This window comes from Jaculus jaculus, chromosome 4, assembly GCF_020740685.1.
Source record: "Jaculus jaculus isolate mJacJac1 chromosome 4, mJacJac1.mat.Y.cur, whole genome shotgun sequence".
Taxonomy (NCBI): Eukaryota; Metazoa; Chordata; class Mammalia; order Rodentia; family Dipodidae; genus Jaculus; species Jaculus jaculus.
Genome location: NC_059105.1, coordinates 169,716,313 through 169,728,610, shown reverse-complemented (window position 1 = coordinate 169,728,610; position 12,298 = coordinate 169,716,313). Strand labels below are relative to the sequence as shown.

At 41.6% G+C, this 12,298-nt stretch overlaps 1 protein-coding gene across 2 annotated transcripts in view; it reads left to right on the top strand.

The window, feature by feature from the left end:
* The window catches only part of Senp7 (SUMO specific peptidase 7), a 179,383-nt gene that overhangs the window by 21,909 nt on the left and 145,176 nt on the right, over nt 1-12,298 (top strand). For both annotated transcript variants that reach the window (XM_045147156.1, XM_045147155.1), the window contains exon 4: nt 11,595-11,692. In XM_045147156.1, the coding sequence (XP_045003091.1) occupies nt 11,595-11,692 (98 nt within the window). The remainder of the gene's footprint in view (nt 1-11,594; nt 11,693-12,298) is intronic.

Genomic DNA, 12,298 nt, shown 5'->3' with positions numbered 1-12,298 from the left:
TGCCTATATAGTGTTGAGAACGAGGGTGGGGATTCTAGGATGGGGGAGAGGTAAGGGCCAATAGTATACTGCAACTTTTGAAATGATTGGTTCTAAGTGCCTGCTCATGGGAATTCCAACTCATATACGGAAGTAACAGGCCAGAGGCCATTAGGCATCTTGCTGAGTCATAGCTGGCCAGAGGCAGATTGCCAAACTTTAGCTAGGCTCAGGAAGTTCCACTAGGCCTCGTGTCCGAGCCTTTCAAGGCCCCACAGGCACAGCCCCTTGGGTGGCACCCAGTCCTTCAAATTAAAAGTCACCATAATGGGCTGTATTCGAGTTTAGACTATAAGTCTCACTAGGTATGGTAGTTTGAATAGATGGTCCCAATATATTCAGTGTTTTATTTAGTTTGTTGTTTGCATCTGCAGCCACCTGGCTGGAGGCTGTGTCACTGGGTGGATCTTAAGGTCTGGTGGTGGGTTTCAGATTTCAATCTAAAGATATGCAAAGTGTGCCTAGCTGGAGTTCCTGTAGTGTGCTGTGCTGTGTGGCTTTTTGGCTTTTGGCTTGTGCTTTTCTCTATGTTTGCTTGGACCTGTGAAGGCAGGCTAGCTTCTTCTGCCATAATGGAACTTTCCCTGGATCTGTAAGCTTCAATAAATCCCTTCTTCTATAATTGTGCCTGGTCTGGGTGTTCATCTCAGTGAACCTGAAGCTGTCTGCTACATCTGGGTTGACAGGTCAGGAACTAACATCAGTGCCTCTGAGACTTTAGGTGGATCTGGCAAGTCCATTGCTTGCAAAACTGCTGGCTTGTAATGGGCTGTAAAGAACTTATGTGTCTGGTTGAATCCACATTTTCCTAGGATGCAAGGCATGTCTTCTTGAATATCACAAGTTGTAAATGATATTGGGAAAGTCCATATCGAGTCAAACTCATACCTGTGTCTCTCATCACTGACAGGAAAGAAGTATTGATAAAAGGTGAGTGAGTCACTAAGTCCATGATGCCCCATTTGCATATCCTAGGTAGAAGCAAAATCATATAGAAATGGTACAAGAGGTTATGGTGATGTTTAAAGGAAACGAGTTGAGATCCAAACAACATTCTAGCCAATTCCACCAATGCAGAGTTTTCTAGTCATCTTTTTTAATGGAGTACCTCACTTGTAGTCTGCCCAATGGGTCAAATCTTTGGAAAGGCTATCAAGTGACATCCAGTCCGGGAAAGATGTATTCAATTATAGGCAGGTTATAATTTGTGCTACTGCATTGCCTGCGTGATTTATAATGCATTATTTGATTGTCCACACACACATCCAAAGGCACAGGGTAAGGTGCAGGTGGATCCTCTGCTGTAATGCAGATGGTATCACATAATGTTCTAACTGTCTATAGGAAAAAAAACCTGTGTCTGTGACCCCACCTGTTGGTTGTGCTTTAGCTGGGTCCAAGAAAAACACGGAAGACTCAGGTTTTGCAGCTTTTACAGCATCACAGGTTTCATTGATTCTGTTGCAAAAAGTACCACTTCTGTTGTTTGCCATTGTGTACAACCATGTAGATGACATTATATGTCATGATGACATAACATAGGTGTGGTTGGGTTGCTGTGAATGTCCAACTGACTGCTGTCCCATTCAAACAAAACTAATTGGGGCTGATAAAAGTAGCTGTCATATTGTTTGGAAGTAAGGAGCAATAATTGGCTTTGGACATAATCATCACATTATGTATGATCCACAAATATTTCATGGTAAAAGGTAGAGTCTGGATGTTGCACATGTAGGGCTGCAGGATACACTTGGGTTTTTAATAGATTTATACAACCCAGGGGCTCTCAGAGCCATGATACATAAGGTATCTTATTCAAGGCATTTATAATTTATCTGGGGATCAACATCATAAGTGGTGTAAGGTTGTAGTATTGGGTCAGTAAGGATAATTGGGAATTTATAATGTTGGGTACCCAAGGTCAGCACCTTATGCCAATCTGATACTGGTAGGAAACTGTCATTAGTGCCACACATATCTTTTTTTTTTTTTTTTTTTTTTTTTAGTTTTTTGAGGTAAGATCTCACTGTAGTCCAGGCTGACTTGGAATTCACTATGTAGTCTCAGGGTGGCCTTGAACTCATGGCGATCTTCTTACCTCTGCCTCCCAAGTGCTGGGATTAAAGGCGTGTGCCGCCATGCCCGGCTAGAAAGTGCCATGCATATCTATTACCCGTGAATTCCATCACTCTAGTTTGCCATAATATGGCAAATTGGGGAAGCCAATAACATAAACATAAAATATAATAAATAAATAAAATAAAATAAAATATAATAAATAAATAAATAAATAAAATATAATAAATAAATAAAATAAAATAAAATATAATAAATAAATAAAATAAAACATAAAATAGTATAGTTAGTCAGGTTTAACCTCGGGTACAATCTAAACAACTCCTTGGGGAAAGGAGCCCCATTTGGTGATGGGATTGGTGCCCACTTAAGACTGTCAGTTGGTTGTTTAGCTTCCCAATGGGAAGGCCAGGGGTGGCCGGTGGCTTGTCAACTGCCATTTCATCTGTGCTGTCATCATCATCATAAAAGTCCTCAGCAGGATCCAGCATCTGTCTAGTCTGTGGTGCAAAGAAAGCTGACAAAAATTTCGTCTGTGCTCCGTACTTGCATGTGAAGGTTTGATCTTCACCGTCCCATTCAAAAGTGTATCTGGAGGCTTCCCCATTGTGGTGAACTTCCGTGAAGCATCTGGTGGAGACATCAATCTTGTGCATGTGCGTGATGTAAATTGCAGAGGCTTCTGTGATCTGGTGCCCCAGCTCAGTACCATAGCAACCTAATGGGTTTTCCTTATAAATATTCGTTTGATCTATATGTTTTTGAGAAGCTCTGACTATTGCACTGTGCTGGGCAGCTGCATTTCTGTACTGTTCATAGTAAGAATAGTGCATATGGTGACCCACATCTTGGCACCAGGCCTATTTAGCCGAAAAGGAGTGTCTTGCATATGTAACATCGAGACCAATATGGTAATAGTTCCAATATTGTGAGACCAAGCCCGCAGGGTCTCATAACCCTGGATGGGGTTTAGTTGGTATTACAGGTGGTGCAGCTGTGGTGGTGACTGTGTTGGCTGTGGTGTTATTGCCAACAGCCTGCTTGTCATGAAAAATAGAAACAATAATATAAAAAACCACCACACCCATCCTCTTGGGCCGTCTTGTTCCATAGGCTCCATATATCATTGTGTAGAGGTGTCTATAATACAGAGGTTGTAACTTGTTACACATGTATGGACCCACTGAGTGTTGTATTTCCTGTTGCCACAAAAGGAATAATGTCCCAGCAGTGGGACCACTGCTGTCAATGTACACACTATACTTATGACCCAGCTAATTAGTCCCACTATTTTCATGTTGAATGCTGTCCAATAATATCTTTTAATTTCATCATGCATAGGTCTCCCCTTCCCCCAGATGTCCAGACTGTATTTAGACCTCTGGGGGCCACAATTTTCTGTGGGGGAAAAAGACTTGTTGGCTTCATGCTGTGTAATTTTTGTGTGGTAATTACATAGGTTTATCACTTATTTTGGGTGGGTCAATAACTCCATGCCCATATACCTCCTCCAAGGGGCTGACTCTATGCTATCTGAATTTAGCTCAGAACAGGCTATTTTCAGTGCCTTCTTAAAAGGTGTTTTAAATAATGATTGAATTTCATGTTTTAAAAGGCCATTAAAACTTTCTACATTCCAGCCAGGAGTGGTGGTGCTTGCCTTTAATCCCATCACTTGGGAGGCAGAGGTAGGAGGATCACTGTGAGTTTGAGGCTACCTGAGACTACATAGTGAATTCCAGGTCAGCCTGGGCTAGAGCAAAACCCTACCTTGAAAAAACAAAACAAAAACAAACAAACAAACAAAACCCTTTCTACATTCCCTGATGCTGTTGGGTTATATGGTAAATGAAAATCCCAGAGTATATCTGTTACACATGCCCATTTTTGTACTACACTTCCTATAAAGTGAGATCCCTGATCTGAAATAATTAGCACAGGGATCCCATGTTGTGCAATCCAAGTCCACAGTGTATAAATAGTTGTGACCTGATTTAGTTTGTCACAAGCCTTGGCGCTTCCCAAGTTTGCACATAGATCTGTGATGGTACATGCATATTAATTATGGAAAGAAGGTAAAGTACCATTAAAATCAATCTGAATAGCATAATTACATCCTACAGGCTTGGAGATATCACTAGGCAAGTTATGCCTAAACCTCAACTTGGTTCCAGGATAGTACTCGCACTGGGCAATTACTCTTTTGCATTCTTGCCAAGTTACCGGTAGATTTCTGCACTGCATCCATGTAAACATGGCGTGTGTTTCCAAGTGTCTCAAAGTCTTATGCAGCTTTATTAATTCCTCTCTACTAATTGACACCTTGTTCTCCTGTACTAGCTGCCATTGCCTAGGGTGTTTAAGCATCATGCGCAAATCTACAAAAAAAATTTTTTTTAAATTTTTATTATTATATTTAGATCTACAGTCTTCCATGGGGCTTTTTTTGTAATTCTTAGAGTCATAATTTGAGCTAAATCGTCTGCTTTATTGTTATGAATACTAGTGGCATCTTGCTTACCCTTGTGTGCGTCCACATGTGTTACGCGGACTTTTATACCTTCTGCTAATTTACTAATCTCCATCCAATGTTTCCTAGACCAAATATCACTGCCATGATCTTCCAATTAGTTTGTTTCCATTTAGCTGACCAGAGGACTATTCCATTGACCAGGCACCATGAGTCAGAGTAAGTGCAGATTAGCTGCTTCCCTGACATAATGCCAGCAAGGCTGTTCACACTTCTGCATGCTGCCTGGACCTTGCCACCCCCTCATCCATCATGATATACTCGTCAGACGGTCTCCAGGCTGCAGATTTCCATTGTAGCTTGCCTCCCATGTTTGTGGACACTCTATTCATGAACCATGCATTCATTTGCATAGAGTCCCATGCGGCAATCCCCCAAGTTCCAATAGATGCCTCCTTTCGGGGAGGGGCACTCATGATGAATGACTCCATGGAGATAAGAGGCAGTTGTGCCAGCTCTTCTACCCAGCCTGGCGTTTCCCATTTGGCCAACACTGCAGAGTCCCCAATGAATGCCCGAAGGTACCATTTCCACTGTAATACCTTCAGCTCTGTTTTCATTCCAACCAAAGCTTTGCCTGGCAGGCTCACCATTCCAGCAGGGGCACAGGGGTTCTGACTATTAGGCATTGATCCTGGATATTGGGGTTAAATGCCTCATACAGGATCCATACAATTTTTTTAATGAAGGAATACTTATTTCCTGAAAATGGAAACCTTTTGCAATAGAATGCCATTGGTCATCTAACTCCCTGTAGGTTTTTTGTAAAAATACTACATTTACCATACTTGTTAAGAAAAAGTATATCCATATTTATGTCATCCTCGGGCTGTATAGTACATAGTTGACAAAACTCATATATACACACATACCTGATCAAAAGTATTTCGTTGCTGTTCTCCCCATTGGAAGTCAGTAGTCTTTCTGGTGACATCATGTGGTGGTTTCACTATTAATTGCAAATATGGTATATAGAGGCGCCAGTATCCAAATAATCCAATCAAATGCTGCATTTGTGTTTTATTTTCTGGTGGTTGTAAGTTAGCAATTTTATTGATAACTCCAGAGGGAATCTTGGGGCCCTCACTGGTCCAAATTATTCCTAATAAAAAATTTCCTTCACTTCAGGTAAATTCCCAGGCATGGCTGGGGATTTTGTGTTTAAATTTCTGTAGTCCACTGTGAACCTATAATGCCCATTAGGCTTCCTCACTGACCATACTGGACTATTATATGAAAAGGATTTGGTGTATTCAATAATGCCCTCCTCTAAAAGTTTCTTCACACTCTTCAGTTATTTCATCATGCCCTCCTTTCAGTAGATACCATTTAGTAAAAGATGAAGGGATCTTTGATAGCTCCACTGGCAGCAGGTGGATGGTACTCAGCAGTGCACTGGCCTCCTTTAACCACTTATATGGTATCCATAGAGGGAAGATTATATTTATCATATCCATCCATAATATGTCTGTTGGAGCTATCATAAAAACTGCATTACAGGGTATGTGGTATCAAACACTTTAAATTTTATTCTCTTTATGGGAGCTCTCTGGCTAGTTTGGTGGACACCTTCAATTTCTACTTCCCTTCCCATTTCCCAGGCTAACAGGCTAGTTATTATCATAACCTGGCTCCCTGTGTCCACCAGAATGTGAAGAAGGGAAGATTACTACTTATCTCGCAGCATAGCTGTGCATGGGGCAGAGGTCCTGTGTGAGCCCCTTGGATTCCCCATGATGGGTTGCAGGGGTGTCCATGGCCCTTGCCTGCTGTGCCTGTCTGATAACAAGGGCCCCTTCTCCTGTCAGGGGCGACAGTCCCCAAATGGCTTGATGTTCTTGAAAACCCTTTGGGGAACATTGCTTTTCCAGGGGCCCTGCCTGTTTTTGTCCTCTCCTGCACCTACAGAATTCTTGATTACATCAAGGACATTTGTACCATTAGATTGTGCTCTTGGACCATAAAGGTGGCTCTTGCCTGCATAGGCTTAGCAGTTAAGGTTACCACCTTATTAGTTTCTAACTCTCTCATTTGTTCAAAGGACTCAGTAGCGGCGGCTATAGTCTGGCATATAGCCAGGGCTGCAGACAGGGTCATTCTCATATGCTGAGGTGCCCCTTTTATCACTATTTTCTTCATTCCTGTCATGAATGGCGCCACTTGTGGTATAATTGTCCCTGTATTATAAATTTTGTATAAAATCCCTAACTTGCAACATAGCTCCATGGCTTCTTCTATAGTCCTCCACTGTCCCTCAGCCTCAAAAGCTGAAAAATATTAAGTTGGGGAAGGCATGGGCCCATGCAAACAACGAATGCTGATCCCCAGCATGCTCCTCAAGGGTCGTGCTAAGACTTTCATGAATATGTGGGTTTTCCACCCTGCTGGCCAGGCTACGAATTACACCTGCTGTCAGAATTAATGTGTCACTGCCTTCCCCACAAAGTCTAGTTATATAAGTGATATCCTTTTCTGCTCTTTGAGCAAACTCTTGCCGGCATGTTTCTAATCCCATCCTAGTTAGATTTATGGTTTCCACTATTTGTTCTACTTCCACTTCTAGTCCTCTAGTGGATCTACGGGCAGTCTTCACCACTTTCCTCTAGTGGATCTACGGGCAGTATTCACCACTTTCCTCTAGCGGATCTACGGGCAGTATTCACCACTTTCCTCTAGCGGATATAGGGGCAGTATTCACCACTTTCTAGTTGAAATTGGTAGGCTAGCCACAGTGGTTTTGTCCCCTTCCCATTCTTCAATGGCATCCTTCAAGAATGGGTTATTTGTACATCTCTCTAACACTTGTCTGGCCAGTCTTTTCCTCTTCATTCGGTCTTCTTCAGTATCATTTGTAACTTTACACAAAATGGTGGGCGTTTTCTTTTTCTCAGCTCAAGCTATGATTGGTTCTACAGCTTCTGGCTTGTGAAGTGGAATTTCTTTTTTCTTTTTTTTTTTAATATTTTTTTTAATTTTTATTTATTTATTTATTTGAGAGCGACAGACACAGAGAGAAAGACAGATAGAGGGGGAGAGAGAATGGGCGCGCCAGGGATTCCAGCCTCTGCAAACGAACTCCAGACGCGTGCGCCCCCTTGTGCATCTGGCTAACGTGGGACCTGGGGAACCGAGCCTCGAACCGGGGTCCTTAGGCTTCACAGGCAAGCGCTTAACCGCTAAGCCATCTCTCCAGCCCGTGAAGTAGAATTTCTATCTTAGTGTCTTTCTCATACCTAGGTAATTTTTCTTGAACTACTTTTTATGTCTTTTCCCATTCTGCCTGTTTCTTAAGCTCTTTCCTTTCTGTACATCTCCATCTTCACCATTCCTTAAGTTGGTACATTTTGTAGCAAGGCTAAATAAGAATTTCAAGTACTTCTTCCTGAAACACCAGCTACAGGAATTGAATTTGTACTATATATTTCTGAGGTTAGAGTTTCCAATTTTCCTTCAGCCAATCTGAATATTCTTTTTGCAAATCAGCTTCTCATATGGCGGTTGCTCATGTCTGAGTGCTGTGGGCCTGCTCCAGCTACCCTGTCTTAGGATCTTTTACAAGCCTGTACCATTGTAGGAGTCTGCCCTCTCATCCAGGGTGGTTCCCTGTGTCCATGTAATCGTGGTGTCTGTGCATGTCCCTGGGTGGCACTCATGCACTTTGCTTCCTTCTGGGTTACTCGAACCCTTCTCCGCACAAGTTCCAGTGCCTGATATTAAGACTACAGCACCACCAAGTGGCTAACCAATGCCCATGTCATTGGAAAACTGTGACGGAGGGGCAGTGAGAAACTCCTTCAGGAAACTGCCTATTGTTGGTAGTGGTTCACCTTATGCCAATTGCATCACTAGAAGAGAAGTGAAGCGTGTAACTTAGTTCCAACTTAACTCATCCTGCTGAATATGTCAAGCATTAAACACTTTAGTCAAGAGGTGGGTTATGTTAATTCAGTTGTTACACTTTATTCACTCTTCACACATGTTAATTAAGCCAGGTCCCTTTTCTCCCTTATCCTCTCAACAAGACTAGCCCCCTGGGGCACTCACATGTGAAGGTATTTGACTTGTGGGTGGCGTCTGGGGTCCAGGTCCTGCTCCACTCTGCAGGGCTGCTGAGGGTTCCCATAGCCATTGCTTCTTTTTCTTCTTCTTTTTTTTTTGAGGTAGGGTCTCGCTCTAGTCCAGGCTGACCTGGAATTCACTATGTAGTCTCAGGGTGGCCTTGAATTCACAGCAATCCTCCTGATTCTCTTACCTCTGCCTCTGGGTTTAAAGGCGTGTGCCACCATGCCCAGTGTCTGTTTCTTCTTGTTTCAGGTATCAACACAGAGAGAGATGTGGAGTCTGCCTCTCTGGGTTGAGTGACAATTTTGTGAGCTTTTGTTGGGGTTCTTATACCCATTTTTTCCTCAGTCATCCTGGCTGCTGATAGCCACCTTAGGTTGATAAGCTCATTTACTTATCAGCTTGCAGCTGGTCTCTGGTCTTGGACCCTCCTTGTCACTGCTGAGTGAGTGCTGCATACTAAAGCGGCCAGTCTCTGGTCTTGGCCCCTGGTTGCCATGGTGATCTTGTCACTGCTGAATGAATGCCCCATTTTTACTCCTAACTATTGCTCCTAACAGTCCCCAATTTTACTTTTAGTTATTGTTCCTAACAGACTGTTGTTATGTTTCAGAACTTGGGATACATCATTCCAAGCCCTTCTGGCTTTTAAAGTTTGTGTTGCATAATCTGCTGTTATACTGATGGGCTTGCCTTTGTATGTGTCTTGATTTTTTTCTTAAACTGCTTTCAATATACTTTCTTTGGTTTGTGTGTTTTGTAGCTTAGTTATAATACCATGGTGAGAAATTCTTTCCTGACTGTCTGGTGTTCTATAGGCTTCCTGTATCTGTATTGGCATCAGTTTCCCTACTTGGGGCAAGTTTTCTTTTATGGTTTTGTTGAAAATACCTGCTAAGCCTTTGGAGTGAATTTCTTCTTCTGCTGTGACCTGAATTCATTTTCTTTCTTTCTTTCTTTTTTTTTTATTTTTATTGTTGGTTTTTTGAGGTAGGGTCTCTATCCCAGGCTGACCTGGAATTCACTATGGAGTCTCAGGGTGGCCTCAAATTCATGGCAGTCCTCCAACCTCTGCCTGGATTAAAGGCGTGTGTCACCACCATGCCTGGTTTAGTACCCTGAATTCTTATGTTTGATCTTTTTATAGTGTCCTGAATGTCTTGAAATTTCCATCCATGCCTTCGTATTTGTTTGTCTTTCTCTTTGTGAGACTGTATTAGAACTGCTACCAGGTCTGCTGCTTTAGATAGTCTATCTTCTCCTTGATCCATGCAACTGGTGAGACTTTTGAGAGATTTTTCAATTTGATTTACTCTGTTTTTCATTTCTAGTATTTCTGATTGTTTTTTTTTTTCATTATTTCTATTTTCTTATTCATGCCTTATAATATCCTTCTTATTTAACTAAGTTGGCCTCCTGTGTTCTCCTTCAGGAGATAGATAAGAAATAATCACTTTTTGAAATTTTTGCCAGACATTTTCTCTAAAGCAGTCCTAGTGGAGGTCACTTCTGATGGATTTATAATTTTTGGTGGAATTGTATTGTGTTGATTTTTTGTGTTTCTTGTATTATAATATAGAGAGTTGTGCTTTTTTTTTTTGGTTTTTCAAGGAAGGGTCTCACTGTGGCCCAGACTGACCTGGAATTAACTACGTAGTCTCCGGGTGGCCTTGAACACATGTCAATCCTCTTACCTCTGCCTCCTGAGTGCTGGGATTAAAGGTGTGCACCACCACACCAGGCATAGTTTTGCATCTTGAGTTAATTTGATGCTTGAGTTTTAAATGATCTGCAGTGTAGCTGTGTAAACCTGACTTTATATATCTTCAGTGTAGGGGTCTGAGGTGCCAGGCGTAGCTCTTACACTCCAAGAGAAACAGTAGAAGTGATGTTGATGTTGAGTCTGCCTGCTGTTCAAGCACTGTAGTAGTATGGGTGAAGCAAATTATAGGCAAATTTTAAAATTCAACAGAGCAATACAGACATTCAGTCAAAACCAGCACAGAGTATTTATACAGGCATGGGGGATGGGAGGCTGTATAGGGTTCTGGACTTGAACCAGAGCTGCTCAGCTGTTACTATTTGTCCCTCCTTCAGCAGCTGCTCAGCTGGCCCTGATGTCTTCCCTTTCAGTTTCTTGACTTTTGGAGGATATTGGTATGAATGAAAATCTCTTCACCTGGTTTCTGTTCCTCCCACTTGTTGCTGCCAGGTGGGTGGGCAGCCTCGCAAATTCTGGTCGATTCTCTCCTTTCTGGAAGATCTTGGTTTCTCCTGCTTATCTGCCATGGTTGATAGTAACTTACACATCTTCACTCTTTAGTAGAAGAGTGTATTTTGCTGTGTTTCTGCTTATTTCCCTCCCTAGGCTGCTTTGGTGTGTCCAGTATGTTGCCATCTTACCTGGAAGTCTCTTATTTATTTATTTTTTTTTTATGCAAGCCCAATTGTATGGCCTTTTTAAAAAATTTTTTTTTTAAGGAGAAAGAGAGAGTGCATGCAAGAGAGATTAGTGGGCCAGGGCCTTCAGCCACTATAATCAAACTCCAGATGTGTGTTCTACCTTATGTACATGTATGACCTTGCACAGGCATAACCTTGTGTGACTGGCTTTTGTGGGATCTGGGGAGTCGAACATGGGTCCTTGGGCTTTACAGGCAAGTGCCTTAACTTCTAAGCCATCTCTCCAACCCAGGTCTTCTTATTCTTAGACCTTTATTTCAACACTGGTTAAAAAAAAAGGCATGCATTCTTTTGCTTCCTATTTTCTGTTGTGTGTGTGTCCTACTAACTGTTTGGCTGATTATCCTGAATTTTCAAGTAAAAATAAGTTAAAAGCTTTTTCTCATATTATTTTACTTATTACCAAAATATATATTTTTTCTAGTGGGAAAGAAACCTAAGAAATAAAGTCATCTCTCTAGACCGTAAAAATAAAAAAGATGTTTGTGGACGTCATGTCACTTCAAAGACATCACCAGAAAGGTAAGATGTGTGTATGTGACATAGTATAGTATCATACTATGTATAACAAGATTTCTAAGAGTGATTCATTTAAGGTCTTTAGGTCTCAGTAAACAACAGTGTTTAATATTTTCATTTATTCATTTGCAAGCAGTGAGATAGAAGGGAGAGTCACAGAGAGAGAATGAGTAGATGTTTCAGGGCCTCTAGCTGCTGTTAATGAACTGCAGATGCATGTGCCATTTTGTGCATCTGGCTTTATGTGGGTACTGGGGAATTGAACCTGAGTTGTTAGGCTTTGAGGCATGCACCTTAACCACTAAGCCATCTCTACAGCCCCAAACATAGTGTTTAAATAGAAGGGTTGAGCCCAGTGGCTTCTATAGTTGATTCTAAGCTTTTAACTTTCTGTGCTTATAATTTTTTTTTTTGTGAATTTGCACATCATGGTAACCTTTAGCTCATAATGTTAAGAACTGTGATACTAATTTTTGATTCATATTTGTTATCAGCAGTGCAAAAATTGCCTCGATTTAGCTCTCCTATTCTGTAGTCTTAGTATTAGCAAATTACAGGCATAGTAGAATTAAGTATATGGAGGATTCAAGTCATTATTTTTAGAAGGAT